This window comes from Populus euphratica, unplaced genomic scaffold (assembly GCF_000495115.2).
Source record: "Populus euphratica unplaced genomic scaffold, PopEup_1.0 scaffold17.1, whole genome shotgun sequence".
Lineage (NCBI taxonomy): Eukaryota > Viridiplantae > Streptophyta > Magnoliopsida > Malpighiales > Salicaceae > Populus > Populus euphratica.
This window is the reverse complement of record NW_011499884.1, coordinates 295327-319248: the sequence shown is the minus strand read 5'-3', so window position 1 is coordinate 319248 and position 23922 is coordinate 295327. Positions and strand designations below refer to the sequence as shown.

Here is a 23922-nt window from a genome sequence, read left to right as displayed (position 1 = left end):
AGGAAAATAGTGTGGAAAATAGAAATGAGGTTAAGAGGTATTTGATTGATAGTTGTGAGGATCCTAATGATGATAAATTAAATATTTTTTGTTGGTGGAATATTAATGCTTCAAAATATAAGATACTTTTGAAAGTTGCACAACATGCTCTTGTTATTCCTATATCTACAGTAGCTTCTGAATTAGCCTTTAGTACAGGTGATCGTATACTCGATTAATTTCGAAGTTCTCTATCTCCAACAACAGTTCAATCACTTATTTGTTGTCAAAATTGGTTGCATCATGGACCAATTCCAACTGATGATGGAACCTTGATTAATGATTTTGAAACTTATGAAAAACTTGAAGGAGGTAATTTTTCTTATAAACTTATACATTTTATTTTATAATTTATTAATTAACATATTTTTATTTTTTATTCTAACATGTTTAATTTTTTATTTTGTAGAATTTAGTGAAAAGTTGCATCTAACAACAAATGATAATTAGTTTATAAATTGATGCATTTATTCAAAATATATGGTAAAAATATTTTTTTTTATTTTTTATCTTTTGATTTAATTTATCATGTTACAGTTCTATATTTTGAATTTCAAGTATCAAAGTGGCACTATTGAGACGATGCTTCAATTAAGAATTTTGAAAGAAGCTAAAAGTGCAATGTTTTTTATGTGGTTTTTTTATCGAGAAAATGTGCAAATAAAGATTTATTTTTTTGATTTAGAGTTTTATTATAATGTTATTTGTTGTTTTTCTTTAAGCCCTTTGAAGGCATTGATTTGTAATTTAGATTTTAACTTATTGATGTGTGATTATGTGTTATTTAAATATTTTTGAAGTAGGAGAAAAAAATTAGGATGGTAAAAAATATATTGAATACAAAATTAACAATAATAATTTAACATAAATGAATATTAATTATAAGTCCATCAAAAATCCACTAAAAGCCCATTACGATGCCTATTAAAAACCTATTATAAAGCCCATTACAAAACCAAAAAATAACCATAGGTTTTTTCGGTTTTGAGCCTAAAAAACTAGACCCAAACCGAACCAAAACCGGTTGGTTTGGACCGGTTCTAGTTTGGTTTAGATTCTTTTTTTTTTTGCTTTTTAATTTGGTTATTTTTTAAAACTAAAAGTTAAACCAAACTAAAAATAATCACCAAGGAGCTGCAACTCCTACATATTCTAGTTCTAAAAGGACTCTACATGGATAGGTTCGGGCCTACCCATTTGGCAGTCACTCAGACCCTATAAGGACATAGTAGGGCAAGCCGAGTGCGGGAGGTATGGTTATTTTCATACATTTCTCCTTCCTTCATCTTGTAGTTTTGAGTTCCCTTCACCATTCTTCTTTGAAATTGGCTAATTTTTCAACCAAATAGTAAGAACATGAAAGGTCAACTTACTTGTGGATGATGCCGTTATCATGTCTTCGAATTGAGTTGGAAGACGAAGACGATCTTAGGGCATGTAGCGATTTGGACAACTTTTCTTGTTAAGGAGTATCAATATTAAAAAAATAAATTAAAAAAAAAACTATCAAAAAAGCATATTGGATAGAAAAATTATATATTTTTTAATAAAAAATTAAAAAACACAGTTTACACTCCATTTCAAGCCAATATTAAAAGCTTTTGTGTTTCAATGTGCAAATTGCATATTTATATAAAACTACAATTTTGTCCTCGATTAGCAAATTCACTTGCTTTGTTTTAGGGACAAAGAGGTCCTTTTCATAAGACCCCGTGTAAAAAAAACATGGTTAGATTGTCCTTTTGTATTTTTATTACACACTATAATTATTTTATTACCTCAGACAACAAAAATGCATCAAGCCTTGGTCTGAGGAGGCTTTTAATCTTTAACTTAATTTTCAAATAATTAAATTACCTCATTGGTATTGGAATGTATAAAACTTCATCTTTAATGGAGGGATTCTTTTATTTTTTATGTTTGGTTATTCCGTAGTTATTGAATATTATTAGAAACAACAGGGTAATTTAATTAAAAAAAAAGTGTGTAAGCAGGTATACAATATCCAACAAGTTTGGACAGCACGTGCAATATTATCCAGTGATCAAAACCTTGTTTCTAGCGGCAATCAATGCGTCTTGGCTTTCCTTTCATGTATAGTGCGTGTAGCCTTTTATTTTTTTTTCCTCTCTTATACTCAATTATCGTGTGAGCTTTGAAAAAATTCAATCAGCCCTTAAGGTTTGTCATTATTAAGATTTCATCTTTATTTTTTAATTATAATTTTTTTATTTAAAATAATTTTATAAATTAATAAATTTTTTTCAATTTCATCTTTATTCTTTTTATTACAATTTTAGTTATTTAGAATTATTTATGAAGTTATGGATTTTTTCAACTTCATCCAAATAGATATTTTTATCTATCACATTTAAGTTTTATTTCTTTTATTTTATTTTAAATGGTTTTTTCAACTATTTTTTTAATTTTATTATTTTTTAGTTTTTTCTATCAAATCTAATCCTTCTTTTATTATTGTATTTTTTTACCTTGTATGATTTTTTCAGATTGATTTATTTTTTATCATTTCATCATCCTACATTTAATTAGCAAGATATTTAGCCTATAAGTTAAGTCCAGATCTTGAATTTAAAAGGTTGTGGGATTAGGAAATTAATCCTAGTTTACGAAGTTGACATGAATTTTTTTTAAAATGTTTTTTTCATCCTCCAATATATAGTTTTTCTTCACTTTCTAGGATTGTTTGGTTATTTTAAAAATAAAACAAGTTGCCTAAGTTTTTGTTTCTTCAGTCCTTGTTAAGTTTAGCTTTTCTAAAGAAAATTTGTTTTAAAATTAATTAATTTTTTCCTCTAATATTTAATTTAATGAATTGCAAGTTTAAGAGTTTAACTGGTATTCTAAGATTCATTTGTGCTTGCTTGGTCCCTCTCTTTTAAATCTTTTTTTTAGTGATATTATCCTCGTATGTTATTTTAATTTTTTTCTATAAGATTTATCTTTTTTTAAAATAACAAGGGTTGCCTCAAATTTTTTAGGTTTTTGTTAATTTTAGCTTTTTTAAAAGGAATTTTAGTTTTTTAATTAAATATAATTTATTAATTTCATTCCCTGACATTTAATTTGATAGGTGTTGAGCTTCTTAATTTAATCCAAGTATACAATTTATTGGATTATAAGTTTGAAAGATTAACCTGAATTTACAAAATTCACCCGAGCTTACTTTTTACTTTTTATTTTTTTCAATTTTTTTTTTTGTTTTATCCACCAATATTTTGTTATTTTTATTTATTCGCCTTCTATAAGTTTTTTTATGGTTTTGAAAGTAACAAAGGTTAACTCAAATTTATTTTTTTTACCTTTGCTGAATTAGTTTTTTTAAAAGGATATTTTTCAATTTAATTAAATTAGATTAATTATGTGGGAGTAAACATAAGATGCTCGACTCTTAGTTTTTTTGTTTTAGTTTGTTTTTTGGGTAATTATTCTGACAACATATACAACTTTTTTTAGTTATCAAAATTTTATATTTTTCTTGCTCATTTTAAAATGTTGATATTACATGAATATTCTATTTTACATTGACAAAAATCAATCCGACCCACAGCATAATGCATGCTATTTATCTAGCAGGTGATACTAGAAGACTTGACATTTCTAATACAGAGATAACATTTTGTGTGCACTCATAAGACACTATAGATGCACTGTTCATGACATCTTATTTTTTCATCCCATTTTTGTTTCCTTATTCATCTCTTGATGGGTGAAATTGGAGGCAAATTCAAGTTAATTTATTACGCAATGAAGAGATTAGAAGCTAAAAGACAAAAATGAAAAAACAGAGGGGATGAGTGGTTCATTCAAACTTTGGATGGGATACCTATTTTTCCTTTGAAAAAAAAAATCTATTAAGGGTAATTAAGTTATTTCATAAGGGTTCATGTGACAAAATTTAAAGAGGTAATAACAACTTTTTTATACATACAATACTCAATAAAATGATCCTTATAATCTTATATTTATTTTTTTAATCCTACCTTAAAAGGTGTTGTTGTCTTTCTTATCTCGCGGGAGTAGTAAAATGGCTTACATGCTTTCATAGCTTATGCTTAGATCCATCTTTGCTCAAAGGCTTTTTTGCAATTGTCAAGTTGGTTATGGCAATCGATTATATATATAAAAAAGTTGCTTCCATGTGTGTTATATGCACATGGATAACCCTTTCATTTTTTAGGCAACACGTACATGTAAAGACAAGGTTTGATGTTAAAAGCCTTTTATTTTCTTTCTCCTTCTTCCCTTTTTTTTTTCTCCTTTAGAATTTATGTTTGGCATTTAAATTTCGAGGGTAGTATTTTTAGTTGATGATATTTGAATACCAATTCTTATTATTTTTTTTATCTGTAAATCTTATCTTTAGCGCTCTTGTAAATTTTTAATTTTTTTAATTTCATTTTACAATTTATTTATTTTTTAAAATTTGGTTCTGGTTTTTTTTTGTTCTTCATATTTTTTTCCTACCCCTTATATAAACCTTCAATTACTTTCAATTTCATTATTTGATAAAGAATTTTTATTTGCTTTTTAAAAAACAAAATTAATCTTGATTTTTGTGGTGGTTTCTTTCTTTAGTTTTCATGTGAAATTAATTTTTCTTTTTAACTTAGTCTTTCAATCCAAAATTATCTATCTTGTTTTTTTTTAAAAAATTATTTATTATTTTTTTAATTATTATTTTTTCTTTATTATTTTTGATCAAATGGTCCAGATCAAATGTTTTATAAACTAACACAAGTTTACATCATTTATTTTTTATTTTTTATGTCATTACGCGACATTAAGTTTTTTTATATATTTGTATATATAAAATAGAATTTTTGATTTTCTTTATTTTTAAGAGCTATTTCAATCTTGACCTAACCTATGTATTTAGTGAGTCTACTTTTTTTTCTTTTACTTTTAATTATTGTTTTTTTCTTTTAGATTTGTTTGTGTGATTTTTTTTAAAATATTTGATTTATTAGGAACTATTCTTCATGGTTTTTGTATAGCCAATATTTCTTATTAAATAGCTCCGGACAAGGGTTGTCGTAAATTTTTGGAATTTATTTTATTCTCATCTCAAGATTTAATATTGATTTTTTTTAAAATTAAATTTTATAATTTTATAATTTTTTTTATTTTTTTATATCAAGTTATTTTTTTAGCTTAACATTGCTTTTTTATATTTTATATACTTTTTTTTTAATTTCATTCTTAATATGTTAAATATTGGGCTTTAAGAATTATTGTATCTAGTCAAATAACTCTGATTATAAATTTAATAGATTAACATAAATTAATATTATTTTTTTAATTTATTTTTTTTATTTTTATTCGTCTCTTGATGGGTGAAATTGGAGGCCAATTCAAGTTAATTTATTAAAGAATGAAGAGATTAGAAGCTAAAAGACAAAAATGAAAAAACAGAGGGGATGAGTGGTTCATTCAAACTTTGGATGGGATACCTATTTTTCCTTTGAAAAAAAAAATCTATTAAGGGTAATTAAGTTATTTCATAAGGGTTCATGTGACAAAATTTAAAGAGGTAATAACAACTTTTTTATACATACAATACTCAATAAAATGATCCTTATAATCTTATATTTATTTTTTTAATCCTACCTTAAAAGGTGTTGTTGTCTTTCTTATTTTGTGGGAATAGTAAAATGGTTTCCATGCTTTCATAGGTTATGTTTAGATCCATCTTTGCTCAAAGGTTTTTTTTGCAATTGTCAATTGGTTATGGCAATCGATTATATATATAAAAAAGTTGCTTCCATGTGTGTTATATGCACATGGATAACCCTTTCATTTTTTAGGCAACACGTACATGTAAAGACAAGGTTTGATGTTAAAAGCCTTTTATTTGCTTTCTTTTTTCTTCTTTTTTTTTTCTCCCTTAAAATTTATGCTTGGCATTTAAATTTTGAGGATAGTCTTTTTAGTTGATGATATTTAAATACCATTTCTTATTATTTTTTTATCTGTAAATCTTATCTTTAGCACTCTTGTAATTTTTTAATTTTTTTAATTCCATTTTACAATTTATTTATTTTTTAAAATTTGGTTCTGGTTTTTTTTTTTGTTCTTCATTTTTTTTCATACCCCTTATATAAAACTTCAATTACTTTCAATTTCATTATTTGATAAAGAATTTTTATTTGCTTTTTAAAAAACAAAATTAATCTTGATTTTTGTGGTGGTTTCTTTCTTTAGTTTTGATGTGAAATTAATTTTTCTTTTTAACTTAGTCTTTCAATCCAAAATTATCTATCTTGTTTTTTTTAAAAAAATTATTTATTATTTTTTAATTTTTATTTTTGATCAAATGGTCCAGATAAAGTGTTTTATAAACTAACACAAGTTTACATCATTTTTTTTTATTTTTTATGTCATTACTCGGCATTAATTTTTTTTTTATATTTGTATATATAAAATAGAATTCTTGATTTTTTTTGTTTTTTTAGAGCTATTTCAATCTTGATCTAACCCATGTATTTAATTATTGTTTTTTTCTTTTAGGTCCGTTTGTGTGATTTTTTTTTAAATATTCTTAAATATTTGATTTACTAAAAACTATCCTTCATGTTCTTTCATAGCCAATATTTCTTATTAAATAGCTCCGGACAAGGGTTGTCGTAAGTTTTGAAATTTATTTTATTCCCATTTCATGATTCAATATTGATTTTTTTTTAAATTAAGTTTTATTTTTTTTATTTTTTATGTCAAGTTATTTTTTTAGCTTAGCATTACTTTTTCATATTTTATATATATATATATATATATATTTAATTTCATTTTTAATATTTAATTTGTTAAATATTGGGTTTTAAGAATTGTTGCATCTAGTCAAATAACTTGAATTATAAATTTAATAGATTAATATTATTTTTTTAATCTATTTTTTTTTTGCTTCCATCATTTAACATTACTTAATACATTCTGATATTATTATTTTTTTTCATAATTCAACTTTGATTTTTTACTTTTTTTTTTAACATGGTGAAATATAATTATTTTTTTTATTTTTTTAAATGATATAATTAAATAAAAATAGGCTGGGTTAGTTCAAATTAACCTGAAGAATCCATGAACCGTAACTTACTCCGGGTCAAGAGGAATGCAAGGTTTTATAACTGTCATCCAAATAAATAACAAAAAATTATTTCGTAGTCAGAATATTCGTAGAAAAGAAATTATAGCAGACGATAAAACTGTTCCAAAGAGAAAGCAGGGAGCCAACTAACGGGCTTGTTTCCACCAGTTCTCTCCTCCGTCGCACTAAATAGCAGTTAGTCTGCTCCCTGTTAGCGGATATTGTGGTTGCTTAATCCAAGATGCAGGTAAAGTCAATCTTTCTTCATTTCTCTTTGCTTCGTTTACTCTCCATCACATGTCCTGATTTCTCAAAACCCTAATAGCCACTGCCGGTTGGATTTATTATTGCTATGCAGGCCAGCGATAGATTTAACATTAATTCACAGCTGGAGCATCTCCAGGCCAAATATGTTGGGACTGGCCACGCTGATTTAAACAGATTGTGAGATTTTTCTTTCTTTTCTTCTTTATTAATCACTTCAACATGTATAATTTGTTGGGGTGTGTGTGTGTGTGTGTGTTGATTACGATTTGTAAATAAACGCAGCGAATGGGCATTGATTATGATTTGTAAATAAACGCAGCGAATGGGCAGTGAATATTCAACGTGACAGCTATGCATCATATATGGGCCACTACCCTGTGCTTGGTTACTTTGCTTTAGCTGAGAATGAGTCTATTGGAAGGGAACGCTACAATTTTATGCAGGTTCTTCTTATAACCTCCTCGTTCCTATTCTTTATATGTTCTTCTGCTCATTGATCCAATTTTTTAATTTCTGTTTTCTAACTTGCCATTACTTATTTTGTTCTAAATAATGGGGGATGGATTAGAGTTCGATAGTTGTTGTTGTTGTTTTTTTTTTTAAATTCGGTGTTTGACAAAGGAAGTTGATATTGGGGATAATCTTCATGTTCTTTTAAACGTAGTTTAGTTTTTCTTTCGTTTTCTTTGTGATAAAAATTGATTGCACTAGCAAGAGTGTTCTGATTAGTGGGTTTTTAAGAAAAAGATTTTTTTTTTAATGGAACCCTTTTTTGTGGTAGAAATTGATCACTGCACTAGCAAGAGTGTTCTGGTGAATGGGTTTTTAAGAAAAAGATATGTGTTTTTAATGGAACTGAAGGGATGGAAAGTTTTGTGAAGTAGTTGATGCCTTGGTGGTGCTACTATGGCTTTCCTATGAGCATTATTATATCCATGGCATTGCATGGGAACATGCCAATACTCCTGTGGCGGGGAACCCATGTGTTTGTGAGAATCAGGTGCTCTTATCAGGAATGAATTCTTTAGGGGTTTTCTTTCAATATTCTGCTGCGTTAACTCAACTTGCGAAACCTTATCCTAGTTTTTTTTTTTTTTTTTTTGGGGGGGGGCTATATGACTTTCACATGATAGTAACCATCCAGTTATTGAATACAGTGTTTGAAGATTAGTTTTTTTTGTATGCCTCAACTTTACTTTAGCTTTGATGATCTCAGGAAACCCTTTTAATAGTTTTATTTTACTTGGTCCCAGATTAGTTTCTTATATCCCAGTTGTTCATGCATGATGATCCTTAAGATCTACAGTTAAAAGTGTGTAACCCAAGCTGTGACAATTTGAATGAGCACTTTGTAAATGCAGGGGAATTTTGGAAGATTTTGTTAAATATAAGCTTCACCTGCCATTCTATAAGTTGGAGGAGTATGAGATGCAAAAGTTTATTTTTTAATTCAATTGCTGTTGGGAAGGTTCTGAACTATAATTTTCTCCTTGTGTTAATCTTGGCAATTACTGGAAAATGGCTTGGTGACTGATAATGTGTTTGTCTTGTATATTAGAATCGTGATTGTATGAAGATATTGCCACAAAGTTTTGTGATTTTCTCCTCCTTGTTTAATTACATGTCTAAGTGATGCCACCTAATAATTCTTTTTAACGCGGTGCAGAAAATGCTTCTGCCTTGTGGACTACCCCCAGAAAGAGAAGATGATTGAGACTTGTTCAGCTCAACCTGTGTCAGCGGTGGCTAACTGATTGATATGCTCATGCTTGTGTATTACTGAAGGAATAGTGGCCTTTTTGTGACAGTGATTATCATCTGTGATCGTGGACTTGTAAAAATATTATCTTTTGTTTTTAAGGATGATTTGAGATTGGAGTGAGTGGTTGAATTTGTGATTTCTTTTAATATGATAAGCTTCCCTTTTTCAACGTCTAGTTGGTTTTCAACATGTTTGTTGCCTGGGCCAATTTTCTCACAACACCATTGTTATTGTTTTTGATTGATCCCTGTGATTGTTGAGACAAAAATGATAGAAGAGATGTCCGTTGCCATGTCCCCTCTGAAAATGACATGGCCTTTTATAATGTGTAAATCCCATCGTTTGAACATCTCAGTTTTATTTGCAGGGATGATTTTGAATGCTGATTTTGTGGTGCATGCACTTCCATTAGGGTCTTGATGGTCTCGTTGATTTTTTTGTTGTTGTTGTTGAGTCTGCTGGGTTTTATTACGGAACTTGTTCCAAGTAAATGCTATTCTGCATGAGGGAGCTTGTATTGGCTATTTCAAAAGGCCATTCTTAGAATTTCTGGTGATTGGTGAGGATGATGCAAAACCCCAGGCCATTCTCAAATATTAGCTTTTACCCAGAAGTTAAAAAAAAAAAAAATCCTGTAAAGGAAAGAGGAGGGTGGGGACTGTGGCCGGATAACCACTAACCATCCTTCCCATTGGACGTTGAGAAAAGAAACGGAGGAAAGCATTCTATACATTACGTGATTTTTTATACACATTGTCGAGAAGGGGTTATGAAAAGTGCTGAAGAAAGTACTCTATTGTGATAATTATATAGCTTATGTGCTCATCCCCCTACCCCAATAATTTCTCATTCTTTCACAATTTAAAATAACTAACACTACAATCCCATTCCCCTTCAATTTTTTACTAATTACTTGAATTACGGGTCCTAATTTCTTTTTTAAGGAAAAATCTGAATATACAGACTATTTTAATGTCTCTTACATACAAAATTTAAAGTATAAATCAAAAAGTTTATCCATATATCTAATTAAATAAATCACTAATCATTGAAATAAAAAAACTATAAAAAACAGAGAGATTAATGTATATTAAAATATTTAATTTTATAAATAAAATAACATGAATTTTGATTAAATGATAAAATTCAAAATAAATAAAATTTTAACAAAAAAAACTAAGAAAAAAATTTAAAAATTAAAAGAATATGGAATAAATTAAAATATATATATATATATAGCTAATTGTAATATAAAAACTGAATTAAAAATATAAAAAATCTATATAAAACAGTTAAAAATAAAAATAAAATAATTAGCTATGACAAACCATTTATTATCCTTTATCATGTGTAATATCATGAAAAAAAGAATAATCCGACGATTGAAATAACTCTACGGAAGCTATATATTATCTTTAAAACCTGTATTAAAGGATTTGGATCTCACATGTTCTTTGATCGGTAATGTTTCAAACCTATAATTAATTTCTAATTAATATTAAATCATTGCCATTTAATGAACACGATGGAAGGAAGTACGAAAGGATTCCGAAACTATTCTCGCCCGAAATCTGCATTAAAGTAAGAATGAGAAAAAGCAGCTGGCCTGCCCCGTATGGAAGGGATCGCTGGACTGAAAGGGTGCGTAGAACGCAAGGCAAAAGGTTAATTCGAGCCTGTTTACTTTTATATTTTAAAAATTAATTTTAAATAAAAATAAAATAATTTTCTTAAAAAATACTTCCCAACAACTTTTTACAATAAAAGTTTAATTCGAGCCTGTTTACTTTTATATTTTAAAAAATTAAATTATTATATTTTTAATATTTTTAAATTATTTTGATATACTATATTAAAAATAATTTTTTAAAATAAATATTTTTAAAAAAATTTTAATTTTTTTTTTTTAAATAACAATAAACCCTCTCTGTTCATGAGCGAATCTTACTGGAGAACCTCGTCATTCTCATTTCGTTTTTTATCGTGAGGACTCGGAACTGGATTGCACGTTTCTTATATCTCGGCTGTTCTGATTTTTTCTTTTTTCTTTTTTTTAGGAAAAAGGCAGGCAAAGTAGCCCCTGCATAGTCCTTGTCATCATTGGATTCCACAACTCTGTTGCTGTTACAGTGATTTCTGAGGTGTTAAGGAACGTTGAAATTGACTTTTTTTTTTAAGATTATTTTAATATATTAATATAAAAAATAATTTTAAAAAATAAAAAATATTATTTTAATACATTAAAAAAAACACTTCAAACCCAATCATTGCCATATTTTCAAATACATTTTTATTATTATTTATTGATACAATTACCATATGTTTCTATTTAGCTTTGAGGATATGTTTTAAAAATATATAATTTAAAAAATTTAAAAATTATTTTTTTATAATTTTAATCCATTAACATATAAAAAGACATAAAAATTTTATTTAAATATTTTTGTAGGTAAAAATGATTTTCATTGTATTGCTTTGATGCTAGTACAGATATTATTTGATGATTATTTGTTGTGTTTTTTTAAATATATCTTTGTGAAAGAGATAATGGATTTTATGACACATACAATTGTATTTTTTTTAAAGCATGATACTATTTTCTTTTTCAAGTGTTACTTGCTGTCTTTTCAAGGTGAAATAAATACTAACGAAATGCCACTTTAAAAAATAAAAATATGTGTGCTTTTGAAAAAAGTTTTTTAAAAAATTACCATGGTTTACTGTTTTTTAATATAAAAAATCTAAAAAACATAATAATCAATTACCAAACATCTATACCATAGCATAATATAATTTAATTGGGAAAATGAAGTGCTGCCTTAAATAATAATGTTTTGTAAAACGGGATTTTTTAACGAATATAATCTTAGAATAAACAACCATAAAATTATATATAAGTTAATTTCACTAATGAAAACAAATATATATTAAAAAAAATAAAACGGATATTTACATATGTAAAGAACCATATCCAAATGTAGATAGGATCCTGGACCAATAAAAAATAAGATGAAGGAGAGAGAACAAAACCTTCACTCAGTTATTTTGCCGGTAAAGAAAGCAACGGGTAGGAATATCTTTTTTTCTCTCCCCTTCTTCGTTTCTTGTAGGCCTTGAAAGAAAGAAAGAATCTAATTTTACTAATTAAAATTTATATAAAAAAAATTATTTTAAAATATATAAAAATTTATTTTTATATTAATATATCAATTCAAAACTAAAAATATCTAATTTAAAATAAAAAACCTAAAAATTCTCAAAAAAAATTAATCTAGCCATATTTTTTTATGAAACTTTACTTTGAATATATTCTTCAAAATCTGATTGATAGGAGGGATGTGATTATTTTTTAAATAATTTTTATATTAAAATATATAATAATAATTTTTGTTATTTTTTAAAAATTATTATTAATAACAATACATTAAAATAATTTAAAAATATTAATTTGAAAAAAAAAAATACAAAATTAATTTTTTTTTAAAAAATTTTAAAACATAAAAACAAAAAAAAAAACTACAAAACAAATTCTAAAATTCATCCTTTTCATTCTTTCATTAAATTTCTGGGCAACCAAACAAAAATATCCTCATTATCTTTTGTTACTGCCAAACAGCACAGCAAAGCAAAGATTATTATTACCACTACTAAATAACTACAACTATATATATATATATAAAAAATGGTTCCAATACCGAAAACACATGGAAACTTTTCCATCCCTTCTTACCAGCATCATCCATTTTTTGTCTCAATCGCCTTTTTCCCCTCCCTTTCGCTCTCTTACCCTGTATAGGATTCTCTTCCCAGAATCTCAAAATTTTCCCGAGAAAACTCAATCTTTGTCCTTAAACTTCCCCAAATTCTTGCCGCCACCGTATCGTTGTCACTCCATATTCACTCTCTTCCCCCCCTTATTCTTATTATTCTTCTTTCTCTCTCCAAAGAAAAAAAAAATTCTTTTTTGCCCGCTGATCTTTCGTAAACTTTTGAAAAACCCATTACCTCCTCCTTTTTGTCTCTCGTCCTTTCTGAACACTTTATCGAGATAATGCAGTTTCGTGATTCCCAAACCCTGAACACCCTTCACTGATTATTAAGTAACATCTTACTTTTCTTGGTTACTAAGTAGATTGGATTGCAAAAGAAATCTTTTCTTTTCACTTTTGAGGGGTTTATTGAGTCATTGAGAGTGGTCATTTAGTGATCCGGGAGTGGTTTTGCTTTTCAACAAGGGAAGAGTTTTAGGTCACTTTGGTTGGTGAATTTTGACTGTGAACTACAAAATAAGGGCGGTCTGTTTTTTTTTTCTTTTTTTTTTGGTGGGTTATAATTCTTATCTGAGATTCTTAGATCATGGATCATGTGATTGGTGGCAAGTTCAAGCTTGGTCGGAAGCTCGGTAGTGGATCCTTTGGTGAACTTTATTTAGGTATGCAAATTTAGGGTTTATTCAGTAGCATTCAAAGTGTTTTGACCACTCTTTCCTCTTTGTGTCTATAGTTGGGTTTTTGTTATTTTTGTCTCTATTTATTTGCAGGTATTAATGTACAGAGCGGAGAGGAAGTGGCTGTTAAGTTGGTAGGTGTTACCTCCTTAGAATTTATATGCTATCTTGTTTCATAGATTGTTGTTTCTTGATTCATTTATTGCTGGATAATAGTTAGACTTTCATGTTTGGTTATACTGGATGACTAATGACTATGTTTGACTCCATCTGTTAGGAGCGGTCATTATAATTCATGATAGGGAGTTTGCTTTTCCTTCTCTTTTCCTAGATGTTCTTTTAGTTTTGATAATTTTAGATAGTTATTTAATTAAGAGTTTATGAATTTGATTATTCAAGCGGGGGGCTTCTCTTGGTGTCATAATAGCTGGTTAATGTTTTCCTCAATTATTTTGTTATGTTTATGTTACGGAATGACTCTCTCAGCAGGATGCTGAATGTTGCTCTATCCTATGTTTTTAAAACCCCAAGGATCCATGAATAAAAAATTGTTAAGTTTTCTGTTTTTGTTGGTGATTCCTTTTACCCTGCCCTGACTAGCTTCAGACTGAGGTTTATTTGAACTGTTTGGAAACATCAAATAATGTATTTTAGGTGTTGGAATCTGCTCATTGGAGGTTTAATGTGTAATGATCAGAAGAATAGAAGAATGGTTCTTTTCATTTGATTATGTACTGTTATGGCGAGCAAAAGATACTGGAAAGAGTTTTGAGCTTGCAGTTGGTGTGTTCTTGAGCTTTGGGACTTTGCATGTTGTACTTATTGAGGGAAAAAGCATGTCGTGGTGCTGAGCCTACCCAGGAATTTTTTTGACTGGATGTTTAATATGAAATTCTGGCCTTTTCTGTTCATTTAAATCCATGTAATCATTTAGATTCATGTTTACATTTTTTTATGTTATAATATAGTGCAGTTTGCACTTTTGATTTTGTAGCTGATGCATATTCTTATGATTTCCCCAGGAATCTGTGAAAACCAAGCATCCTCAGCTTCATTATGAATCAGAACTATACATGCTACTTCAAGGAGGAAGTAAGTTTCTTCTTTCTTTTCTTCTGTTGTTAGCTGATATGTTTATTTTTCTCTTGAGCCAAAGTCAACTGATTTATTATTTTCTTTCCTTTTTTTCCTTTTGAAGCTGGTGTTCCTCATCTCAAATGGTTTGGAGTTGAGGGTGAATACAATGTCATGGTTATTGACCTTCTTGGACCAAGCCTCGAAGACTTTTTTAATTATTGCAATCGAAAGTTATCTTTGAAAACGGTGCTGATGCTTGCAGATCAATTAGTAAGTATGCCCATTTTCAAGAAAGGCCTGCCTCATTGAACAACATACTGTTTGTTAAGAAAGATGTCCATTCTGTTAGCTGGTATGCTCAGTGTTCTTTCGTCACTCTATAATGTAGATAAATAGAGTTGAATACATGCACTCAAGGGGTTTTCTTCACCGTGACATCAAGCCTGACAACTTTTTGATGGGTTTAGGGCGCAAAGCAAATCAGGTATGTTCTTTTCCTCTCTTTTTTTATCAATTTAAATAGAGTTTTTAGATAAAGTGATGCCTAAACTTACTAATTCAGAATTGAGGGAACAGTGTGAATATTTCAACTGGGAAAACTTTTTTGTGATTTTGAGGTTTTAATTTGAAATTTGTTGGGTAAAGAATAGAGAACCTTGGAGAGAAATGAGGCCTTTGCTATTTGAGTGGCACTTGTCATTTTACAAAGCTCACTAAAGCAGTATCCAATCTTGCACTGTGCTATTGAATGTCCTAGCTGTGTGAAAACCTAGTTCTTATATCTTTTATGCATATCTAGCCTGGTTTTATTACTTAGATTGTATCTTTGGATGCCGTGATAGTTTTTGCTGATTTCCTTGCTACATTCCCCTCTGAAACACAGATCTACATCATTGACTATGGCCTTGGAAAAAAGTATAGGGATCTGCAAACACACAAGCATATACCATATAGGTGAAGTGTTGTATTTCTTATGTTCTTTCATCCTGTATCATTACCATTTTTTAACCACTGGTTTGATTATGCAAATTTACTCTCCCTTCAAGCTGATGCTTTTTGTTCAAATGTTCACTTATAGCCGGGTGCAGCAAACATGGAGTATTTTATGTTTTAATGTGCATACCCGTGGTTTTGTTATGATGTGGTATCCAGGACTAAAAAGGACATGCTTATCTAGGATTCATTTATGAAGATTCATAATTATTTGTGAGGATTCATTCCTTTACCAGCCAGAACCAAGACATGTTTTAATCTGTTTCAAAAAAAAAAAAGTCAGGAAAGAGATAGCATTTTGTTGTTTTTCTTCTTAGAAGAAAATGGAGGTCATGGAACAAAAACTTTGAATGTTCAACACGTCTTTAGACTAGAATCATACATGAATAGTTTACTGTGTTTCTAATCCATTTATACATACTGTCTGATCAGTTGTTGTGATTGAAAATTATGATCATAAAATTCCAGTTACTTTTTATTACAAAGAGATTACCTGTGAATGGAAGCTTGAAAGTTTTGGTGAAAAAAAATATGTGCAGAAAAAAAGGGTGTTGTGAGTTGAATCTAGCATTATTATTGCTGGTAAACAGCTTAGTTGTCCATGCATATTCAGATGGGTTCTATTATTTATGCTATCAAGCTGCGATTCAGGAAATCTTCTGCTTGGTATCTTGTTCTTTAAAAAAGCTAGTGCCAAAGATGCTTGCTTTTGTAGAGTGGGCTATGGAAACCTTTTCTTGCTTGTGATTTTTTATGCCTTAAAACCCATTTGCCTGGGAGCATTCAATATCTCCATGTATCATTGTTTTTATCTGCACATGTTATCGTCTGTTTTGTTAGACCTCTTTTCTGCATGTACATGCATGATAATGACATTTTCTCCTCTGCTTTTCTATCCTCTTTCTGTCATGAATATATATTTTGTTACAGGGAAAACAAGAATCTCACAGGCACGGCTCGCTATGCTAGTGTTAATACCCATCTTGGAGTTGGTGAGTGAACTAATTATACCTATAAGATGGCTGTTGGATGTTGCTAGAACATACCGTGCTTTATGCTTGATGATCTTATTATTATGCCATTCTTGCAGAGCAAAGCAGAAGAGATGATCTGGAATCTCTTGGTTACGTGCTTATGTATTTTTTGAGGGGAAGGTGAAGAACTTAATTGACTTGCTTTATGCTCCTATTTTAATCATAATATATGTTTGATCCTTTTTCTTTGGTGATTTCCTTGTTTCAGCCTTCCATGGCAGGGCTTGAAAGCTGGCACTAAAAAACAGAAATATGACAGGATCAGTGAAAAGAAGATGCTTACTCCCATAGAGGTACCGTCATTCGCTTTTGCAAGCTGCTTGCTCCAAGCACTGTTTTTTTATGATGTAGTATACTGTCTATGATCACAATGGAAAAAATATGTAAATAATAGCTTGTCTTCATCTAAGTATTAAATGGTCATCATGCTTGCAGGATATGAAGTATTGATGGTTACTTTGCAGGTCCTTTGCAAAAACTATCCTTCAGAATTTACATCTTACTTTCATTATTGCCGTTCACTGCGATTCGAAGACAAGCCAGATTATTCATACCTGAAGAGACTATTCCGTGACTTGTTTATTCGAGAAGGTTTACTCATGCTCCTGAATATTTGATGCTTTTAATTATTGTTCACTTGTTATCTATGATTTTAAATATGTTGCTGGAATTCTAAATTCAATTGTTAGTTTGGAGTTCTGCCCAATTTTAGAACCTAATCTAGGTTTCTAAACTGTTGCAGGTTATCAGTTTGATTATGTATTTGACTGGAATATATTGAAGTACCCGCAGATTGGCTCCAGTTCTAGATCACGAGTTAGTATCCCTTAATTTGTTGTGGCTCATTTATGTAGAAAAATATTTTTTAATGTGTCTTTCTTATATTCTTGATTCCTTTTCTTCTTTTGACAGCTAAGTGGAAAACCAGCTGTAAACCCAGGACCATCCACAGAAAGAGTAGAATGGCCTTCAGGTCTTTTCTGATTTTTTGTTAAGAATTTTGAAAACAAATTTTCTTTTTTTGTTATTGAAATGCAGATGAATGTCTAGGCTATTTATCTTAAGTGTTAATGGGTAATTAATTTGCTGATCTGTTTGGTATTCCCTTGCATGGCTTTAATATGTAGTGGGGCATTACTTTTGGTACTATTTTGTTAACCCCCTCACCTCTGTCAAAAAAAGAGAAGATTCCTAAGCCAGTTTCTCATGTTTGACTTGACACAATTTTATTTCGGTCAAGTAGGCCAGGAAACCCGAGACAGATTCTCTGGTGCAGTTGAAGCATTTGCTCGAAAGAAGAGCACTGGACATGCTATGCACAGTGATCGGTCCAGGCACAGGTCCTCGGATGATGTGCCATCATCAAAGGACGTGGTGAGTAGTGCAAGAGAAATTATGTATCTTTTAACTTTGTTGAGTTGCTTGACCTTTTTTCCTAAATTTTAACTTCACAACTGGCTGCTATTTTTTTACCTGTTCCCCTCCCTTTAGCAGCATCCTGATTCAGAAAGGCCCCGGTCATCTTCTCGAAATGGCAGCACTTCAAAGAGGGCTGTAATTTCAAGCAGCCGGCCAAGCTCTTCTGGTGAGCCTAGTGAGAATAGGTCAAAAAGCCGGCTGGCCTCAAGCAGTGGTCGCCTGTCAACAACCCAGAGGATTCAACCTGGGCTTGAGTCAAAATCATCTTCCTTTAGTCGTGCTCTAGCCACAAGAGGTGGTCGTGATGATGCACTCAGGAGCTTTGAACTCCTGTCTATTGGAAGAGGAAAGAGGAAATAAGCACTACATCTGTCTGGCAAGAAGATTTGCTTGTGTAAGGAGTCAGGATTCCCTTGCGAATTTCTATCAGGGTCGGGACTGCAATGGTTGAGTTGCCAGTTGCTCTGTATATTCATGCCCACTATCAGGTTCCCTTACATGCAAAAGATCAGTGAATCCTCTCCTTGGAAGACGGGCACTCACCTTGTATCTCTCTCCGGGGGATTTGCCATTCACAGGCGAGCGAGCTCATTCATAAAAGAGAAGAATCATTTCGCGGTAGGAGTTGTTTATATATTTGAGATGCTTGTAGCTCTAATAAATACTTGTGTTTCTATGTAGAAGAAGAAAACCTTACCTAATAGACTAAGATGAACTTAGGCCATCCTCCTGGATGGTTGGTATTAATTACTCTCTACTTCATCCATTTAAATTAGAACACATATTGACTGATAATGGTGGTCTGATTCTTATTATAATTTTTATATATTGTTTCTATATTCTTCAAGATCATTTATATTAATTTTAAATTGATTGTTTAAGGTTGTGACTGCGTGTCTTTTTAATATATATATATTATTTTTAGCATTAGCATATCAAGATTATTAATGTACTAAAAAATATTTTTTAAAATTAAAAATATTTTAAAAGCATACGATCTTTTTTATGGTGCGCCAACAAGAAGAGAGGTCAATTCAACAATGAATGTGTTAGGGCAATCTATCACCTTGCCTGGAAAGAAATCCACGATAAAATTGAATTTATTTCTATTTAGAATAAACTACAAAAAAGAAAAACGAACAACCATTATAGATTTATCATAAAAGAGAAAATGTTGGGTTTTAACTGAAGCTTCTAGCCTGATATTTGTGAATCTGTTGCATGAAGTACGGAGAGTGATAAAATTAAAAGCTTGAAGCATAGTTTAAAAACCTGATTTTATTCTTCAGTCAATCTGTAACCTAACTTATTAGGGGTTAAAATCAGGTCAGGTTAAAAAAATAATAAAAAAAAGTTAAAATTTATAAAAACCCTGGGCTGATATGATAAAAAAAAAAACTAGTTATAATCCCTCAATTATTTATTTTTTTAATAAAATAATATTATTTTGATTTATAAGAATAAAAAATTAAAATTGATTTAATAATATAACAAAAACTTTTAAATCAGGCCTCGAGCCTTGCCGGTTTTAAAAACTCTGGTTCGAAGGCCAGAGAAGTTAAAAATGCATGGCTTTTTTAGGTATAGATTATTTTGAACATGGAATCATCATTGATAGGATGATGTATTGACTATATTGTAATTGAAAAATAATAATAGAAAATATAGTATATTATAGTTTTTTCACATTTCAATATAAAAAAGTGAAGCATAAAATGATGTGGCTAAGTGTAGGCTCGCAAATATCAAACGTAGCATGTAATTAAATATTTGAATTTTTTTTAATGATTTGTTTGGATATTGTTACCCAGTACTCCTGCAATGGTTCTAACCTGGACGGAGGCAGGCAGGATGAGGAGTTAATGACGTGCTTGATTCTTGAGAACCTTGCCAAAACTGGCATCAAATTAATTTTACAAGATTTAATTAACTGTGGTTGCTAAATTGCTTTTGCGTGCTAATTAATGCAATCAATGATATTAGCAAACATTATCTGCTGTGAATAAATGGTTAAAAATAATAATCACAATGTGGCGAGTGTCTGAGCGCAATTAAATGATGTCATCCTAAATTTACTGCGTTAAATGTTGTGTCTATTTTTTTAATATATATATATATATATATATTATCTTGAGAATGCATATAGTTTTATTCTTAATTAAGAACTTTGTAGCTGTTCCTGAAGAGCCAGCAATCCCTGTATTCTTCCTTCTGTTATAGATTCTTATTAATCAAAAAATCAGTGATTTGATTTCATTATTGGAAGGAAATCGGAAGGGTAGATTCTAGGCTTTAATTGTCATCGACAGGGAAAGAAATAGCGAGTGTGGTTTTGGGGATGACTGAAAGTATGTCATTGATAGGGTTATTATTTTTTTTTTTTTTGGTTTTTATTAAAAAAATAAAATTAATTTTTTATTATTTTAAAATACCTAAAATCAAACTAAAACTGGTTTAAACTGATTTGATTCAGTTTTTTTAGTTTGACTTATATTTTTCTGGTTTGGCTTGAATTTTTCAATTTGACTTTTTTTTTTGTTTCAATTCGATTTGATCTTTTTGATTTTATGATTATAAATTGAAACTGAACCGAACCAGTCTGTTTTTTAAAAAGTTTAATTTGTTTTTTTTATGGTTTGATTTTTTTAATATTTTTACTTACCTTTAATTAGTAGTTGTTTTTTAAAATATTTTTTATTTTAAAATATATTAAAATAATATATTTTTTATTTTTTAACAAATATTTTTAATATTAAAACATTAAAATAATTTTAAAATATTAAAAATAATTAATTTTAAATTAAAAAAAAACTTAGCACACGGTATTCTTCTTTTATCTTTACCCCAGAAAAAGAAGAAAAGAAAGATGATGATAGTAATCTGAAAAGAAATGGAAACTTCATAAGATCTTGCTAATCGTCGGTGACATATATTTTGGTGCCTTTCCATATTATGACCGGACGATTCCCTCGTGTTTTTCACAGAAGATTCTCAATAAATGTAATTATATTAATTTATAACTTTTCCTTAATGCTCTCGATTTTAATTCCATCTGTAGCCTTTGCGCTTATATTTCTTCAACAGAGTTGTGAAATCGTCCCTCTCAAACCTTTCCTGCTTTCATAATTCCATTCCCTTAATTAGCCCCCCTCCTCTGCATTTTACAATGACGAGAGAATTTATATAGCATTAAATTGCTCGAATCTATGCTGTATTCCTTTTGCAGAGACAGAACAATGCTAGCAAATTTAATTCCATGCCTGCTCCTTGCATTACCAAACCAAAGCAACCAGATTACCCACATATAAGTAGGTGTATGCGACCCTATGGTCCAAGATGTACTTGGATTGTCTCTCTTTCTCCTTGCAGGTTTCTTCACGGCATAGAGCCTCTGTTTGCTGTCATATTCGATTGTATGGCTGGATTTGGGTGGAGCTTGAGGCATGGACATGGGTCTAAAAGGCCATTAACTCCTTCCCAGATCGCTTGTCGAATATGTGATCATGTGTTTTCGAGCACACAAGCTCTCATATCCCATATCGAATCTCACACGGTCGAGGAACGAACTGCCTTGAGAAGACAGAATGGCCTAAGCCTCTTTTCCTCCTCCCATGCAGAACCTTTTGCCAGCCCATTCAGTTTTAGCCTTTCGACTCCTACTCGTCGGCCACAAACTGGGCCACTCGGCCGAAATCGCTATAATTTTCCTTCCTCGGCAGAGAGAAAACATGTCTTCAGTGACAGGAGGACCCCACAAAATCTTGTTTCAGGCGCCAAACCATTTACTCCACGAGCACAACTTTCACGGGTGCCGAGGAACAACAAGTACGCAAGTGTTGGGTCTCAACATATACCTTTAACCTTTCAGGCACAGCCCAGAGTGATCGATGAACCTCGCGATATTCACTTCACCAAGCCGTTTCTTCAACAATTGGAGAGACCCTTCTCCTCCAAAGCCAGATTCCAAGAGAGCAATGGTCACCGTAGGAGTAAATCACATGTGGAAACGCTGGATTTGACTTTGAAGCTGTAGAACTTGATGAGGGGGGAATATACCCATGCAAAAACCAAAATCAGGACATTCATGCATTTCATTTAATTTCACTTACCAAAAAAAAAAAAAAAGGGACAGTTTTCCTTCGATCGAATGATTGTTCATACCATATTTTATTTTTGTTGCGCTTTAATTAATTATATTTCATTTCAGTCATTATACAGAGGACTTCCATCTTCTTGTTTTCCATGGGCTCTTCCGTCATGAATGTTTTAATATATACTATAATGGAAATTAATCTAAATTTTGTTTCGTAATTTTAGGGTAGAAATTTATTCTACGGGGTTAAATCCTAATTAAAAAAAAAAAACTAAATGATGTGGTGATTTTATTGATCACCAAGAGAGAAAACATCATTAATTGTAATAGCATTCCATAGGAACTCCCTTAATTTTTTCTCAATTTATTTATTTAAGGTTGCATTTATTTAGAATTGAGTTTGGGTTTGTTCTTACTGCCTAAGTTATTGGATCTTAAAGTGTCAAGAAAAATTTTTATTACTCAATTGATGGTTGATTTGGTAAAATTAAATAAAATATTATTAATTTAAAACAATTCAAGTTTTAAGAACTGAATTTAAATAATAAATAAATATTTAAACTTTTTTTTTGCTAGCATCAAAGAAATAATAGATAAATATTTAACCCCTTTCTCTTTCAAGCATCATAGACTAAATTGCATATGCAAGGGAAAGGTTCAATTCCTTCTTTTTGTCACTTAATTTTATTTTTCAATATGATCCTTTTACATTAAATTTATTTAGAACTAGAATTAATAATTTTTTCGAGTTACCTAGATATGTGAATTTCATGATGTCAAGAAAGAATTCTAGAGAGCCATTGATGCTTGATTTTGCATAATAAAATTCAAATGTTATTGATCTAAAATAATTAAGGCTTGAGGGATAAAATTTAAAACTTAAAAAACAATAGCATGGAAAAGTGAGTGAGCAGAGAAAAAGTGGCTGACACGAGGTATGTATGCATCAACATGTGAAGAAAGTCACCGTACTCTAGCAATGCCCGTGACTTCCATTGGTGTCAAAATTCCACCTTTTTTGGTGGAGCTAAAAATGTCCTGGCGAGACCTTATGGGAGATGCAACGGGTGTAACATTTGGAGGCACATGGAGTTTCCTTTTTCCTTTTCTTTTATTTTCTTCTCCTATCTCTTTTATCTACTAAATTCTTGGTTTTCATGTTGTTTATTTTCAAAATAGAAAGGTGTCCTGTTATTTTATTTTTATGTCAAATTTTATGTTCATTCTTTTGGTTTTCATTTGTTTTGTTTTCAATTTTTTTAATTGTTTTTTTCTCAATCTCATCCCTTAGCATTAGGATGACTAGGAATCGAGTTTCATGATTTTTTATATTTTACATTCTAGGAGGCAATCCCAACTTTGTGAACTGAGTTGTGAGTTTGGATGGTCAACTCGAGTTGACTTCAGTCTTTTTAAGGTTATTTTATAATATTGGCTCTTTTTTTTTCTTCAATTTCATCCTTCAATCTTGGGGTTAGTTAAGGATTGAGTTTTGTGATTCTTTTTTGGCTTTCATCTTTATGGGGTTATTTTAATCTCATGATCTTGATTGCAGATTTGATAAGTTAGCTCAAACTGATCCGAGTCTCTTTTTTCCATTATTTTTTTTAAAATTGATTTTTTTTAATTTTATCTTTTAACACTGGATTGACTTTTAATTAAGCTTTTTTTTTTTTTATGGATTCATCC

At 30.0% G+C, this 23922-nt stretch overlaps 3 protein-coding genes across 7 annotated transcripts; all 3 read left to right on the top strand.

Moving 5' to 3' along the window:
* The first annotated feature begins 7221 nt into the window (after positions 1 to 7221).
* Positions 7222 to 9345, top strand: LOC105129918 (uncharacterized protein At4g14342). 2 transcript variants are annotated; one of them, XM_011032186.1, is made up of 4 exons: positions 7222 to 7388; positions 7500 to 7585; positions 7728 to 7851; positions 9075 to 9345. In XM_011032186.1, the coding sequence occupies exons 1-4, from the start codon at positions 7383 to 7385 to the stop codon at positions 9120 to 9122; spliced, it is 264 nt and encodes an 87-aa protein (XP_011030488.1). In that variant the 5' UTR covers positions 7222 to 7382; the 3' UTR covers positions 9123 to 9345. The 2 variants fall into 2 exon arrangements, with proteins under 2 accessions (XP_011030488.1, XP_011030489.1); XM_011032187.1 differs by lacking the exon at positions 7222 to 7388 and having other exon boundaries at positions 7494 to 7585.
* A 3496-nt stretch (positions 9346 to 12841) lies between these two features.
* On the top strand, positions 12842 to 18935 carry LOC105129917 (casein kinase I). 4 transcript variants are annotated; one of them, XM_011032182.1, is made up of 14 exons: positions 12842 to 13602; positions 13711 to 13751; positions 14640 to 14709; positions 14816 to 14964; positions 15083 to 15178; positions 15578 to 15648; positions 16618 to 16679; positions 16778 to 16841; positions 16930 to 17014; positions 17186 to 17312; positions 17464 to 17537; positions 17634 to 17694; positions 17962 to 18095; positions 18213 to 18935. In XM_011032182.1, exons 1-14 carry the CDS (start codon positions 13527 to 13529, stop codon positions 18498 to 18500), a joined length of 1398 nt encoding a protein of 465 aa, XP_011030484.1. In that variant the 5' UTR covers positions 12842 to 13526; the 3' UTR covers positions 18501 to 18935. The 4 variants fall into 4 exon arrangements, with proteins under 4 accessions (XP_011030484.1, XP_011030485.1, XP_011030486.1 ...); XM_011032183.1 differs by having other exon boundaries at positions 12843 to 13602; positions 17965 to 18095; XM_011032184.1 differs by having other exon boundaries at positions 12843 to 13602; positions 18216 to 18935.
* A 2184-nt stretch (positions 18936 to 21119) lies between these two features.
* LOC105129916 (uncharacterized) lies at positions 21120 to 22353 on the top strand. The gene is made up of 2 exons (XM_011032181.1): positions 21120 to 21376; positions 21443 to 22353. The coding sequence occupies exon 2, from the start codon at positions 21457 to 21459 to the stop codon at positions 22171 to 22173; it is 717 nt and encodes a 238-aa protein (XP_011030483.1). The 5' UTR covers positions 21120 to 21376; positions 21443 to 21456; the 3' UTR covers positions 22174 to 22353.
* Positions 22354 to 23922: the final 1569 nt, after the last annotated feature.

What these genes read in the sequence shown, in the direction of transcription:
- LOC105129918 (XM_011032186.1), top strand. An exon ending in CACGCTGATTTAAACAGATT is followed by an intron (nt 7,586 to 7,727) that starts GTGAGATTTTTC and finishes AAATAAACGCAG; the next exon opens with CGAATGGGCAGTGAATATTC. An exon ending in AACGCTACAATTTTATGCAG is followed by an intron (nt 7,852 to 9,074) that starts GTTCTTCTTATA and finishes AACGCGGTGCAG; the next exon opens with AAAATGCTTCTGCCTTGTGG.
- LOC105129917 (XM_011032182.1), top strand. Translation starts at nt 13,527, where the DNA reads ATGGATCATGTGATTGGTGGCAAGTTCAAGCTTGGTCGGAAGCTCGGT. An exon ending in TGATGCTTGCAGATCAATTA is followed by an intron (nt 14,965 to 15,082) that starts GTAAGTATGCCC and finishes TCTATAATGTAG; the next exon opens with ATAAATAGAGTTGAATACAT. An exon ending in CACAAGCATATACCATATAG is followed by an intron (nt 15,649 to 16,617) that starts GTGAAGTGTTGT and finishes ATTTTGTTACAG; the next exon opens with GGAAAACAAGAATCTCACAG.
- LOC105129916 (XM_011032181.1), top strand. Translation starts at nt 21,457, where the DNA reads ATGCGACCCTATGGTCCAAGATGTACTTGGATTGTCTCTCTTTCTCCT.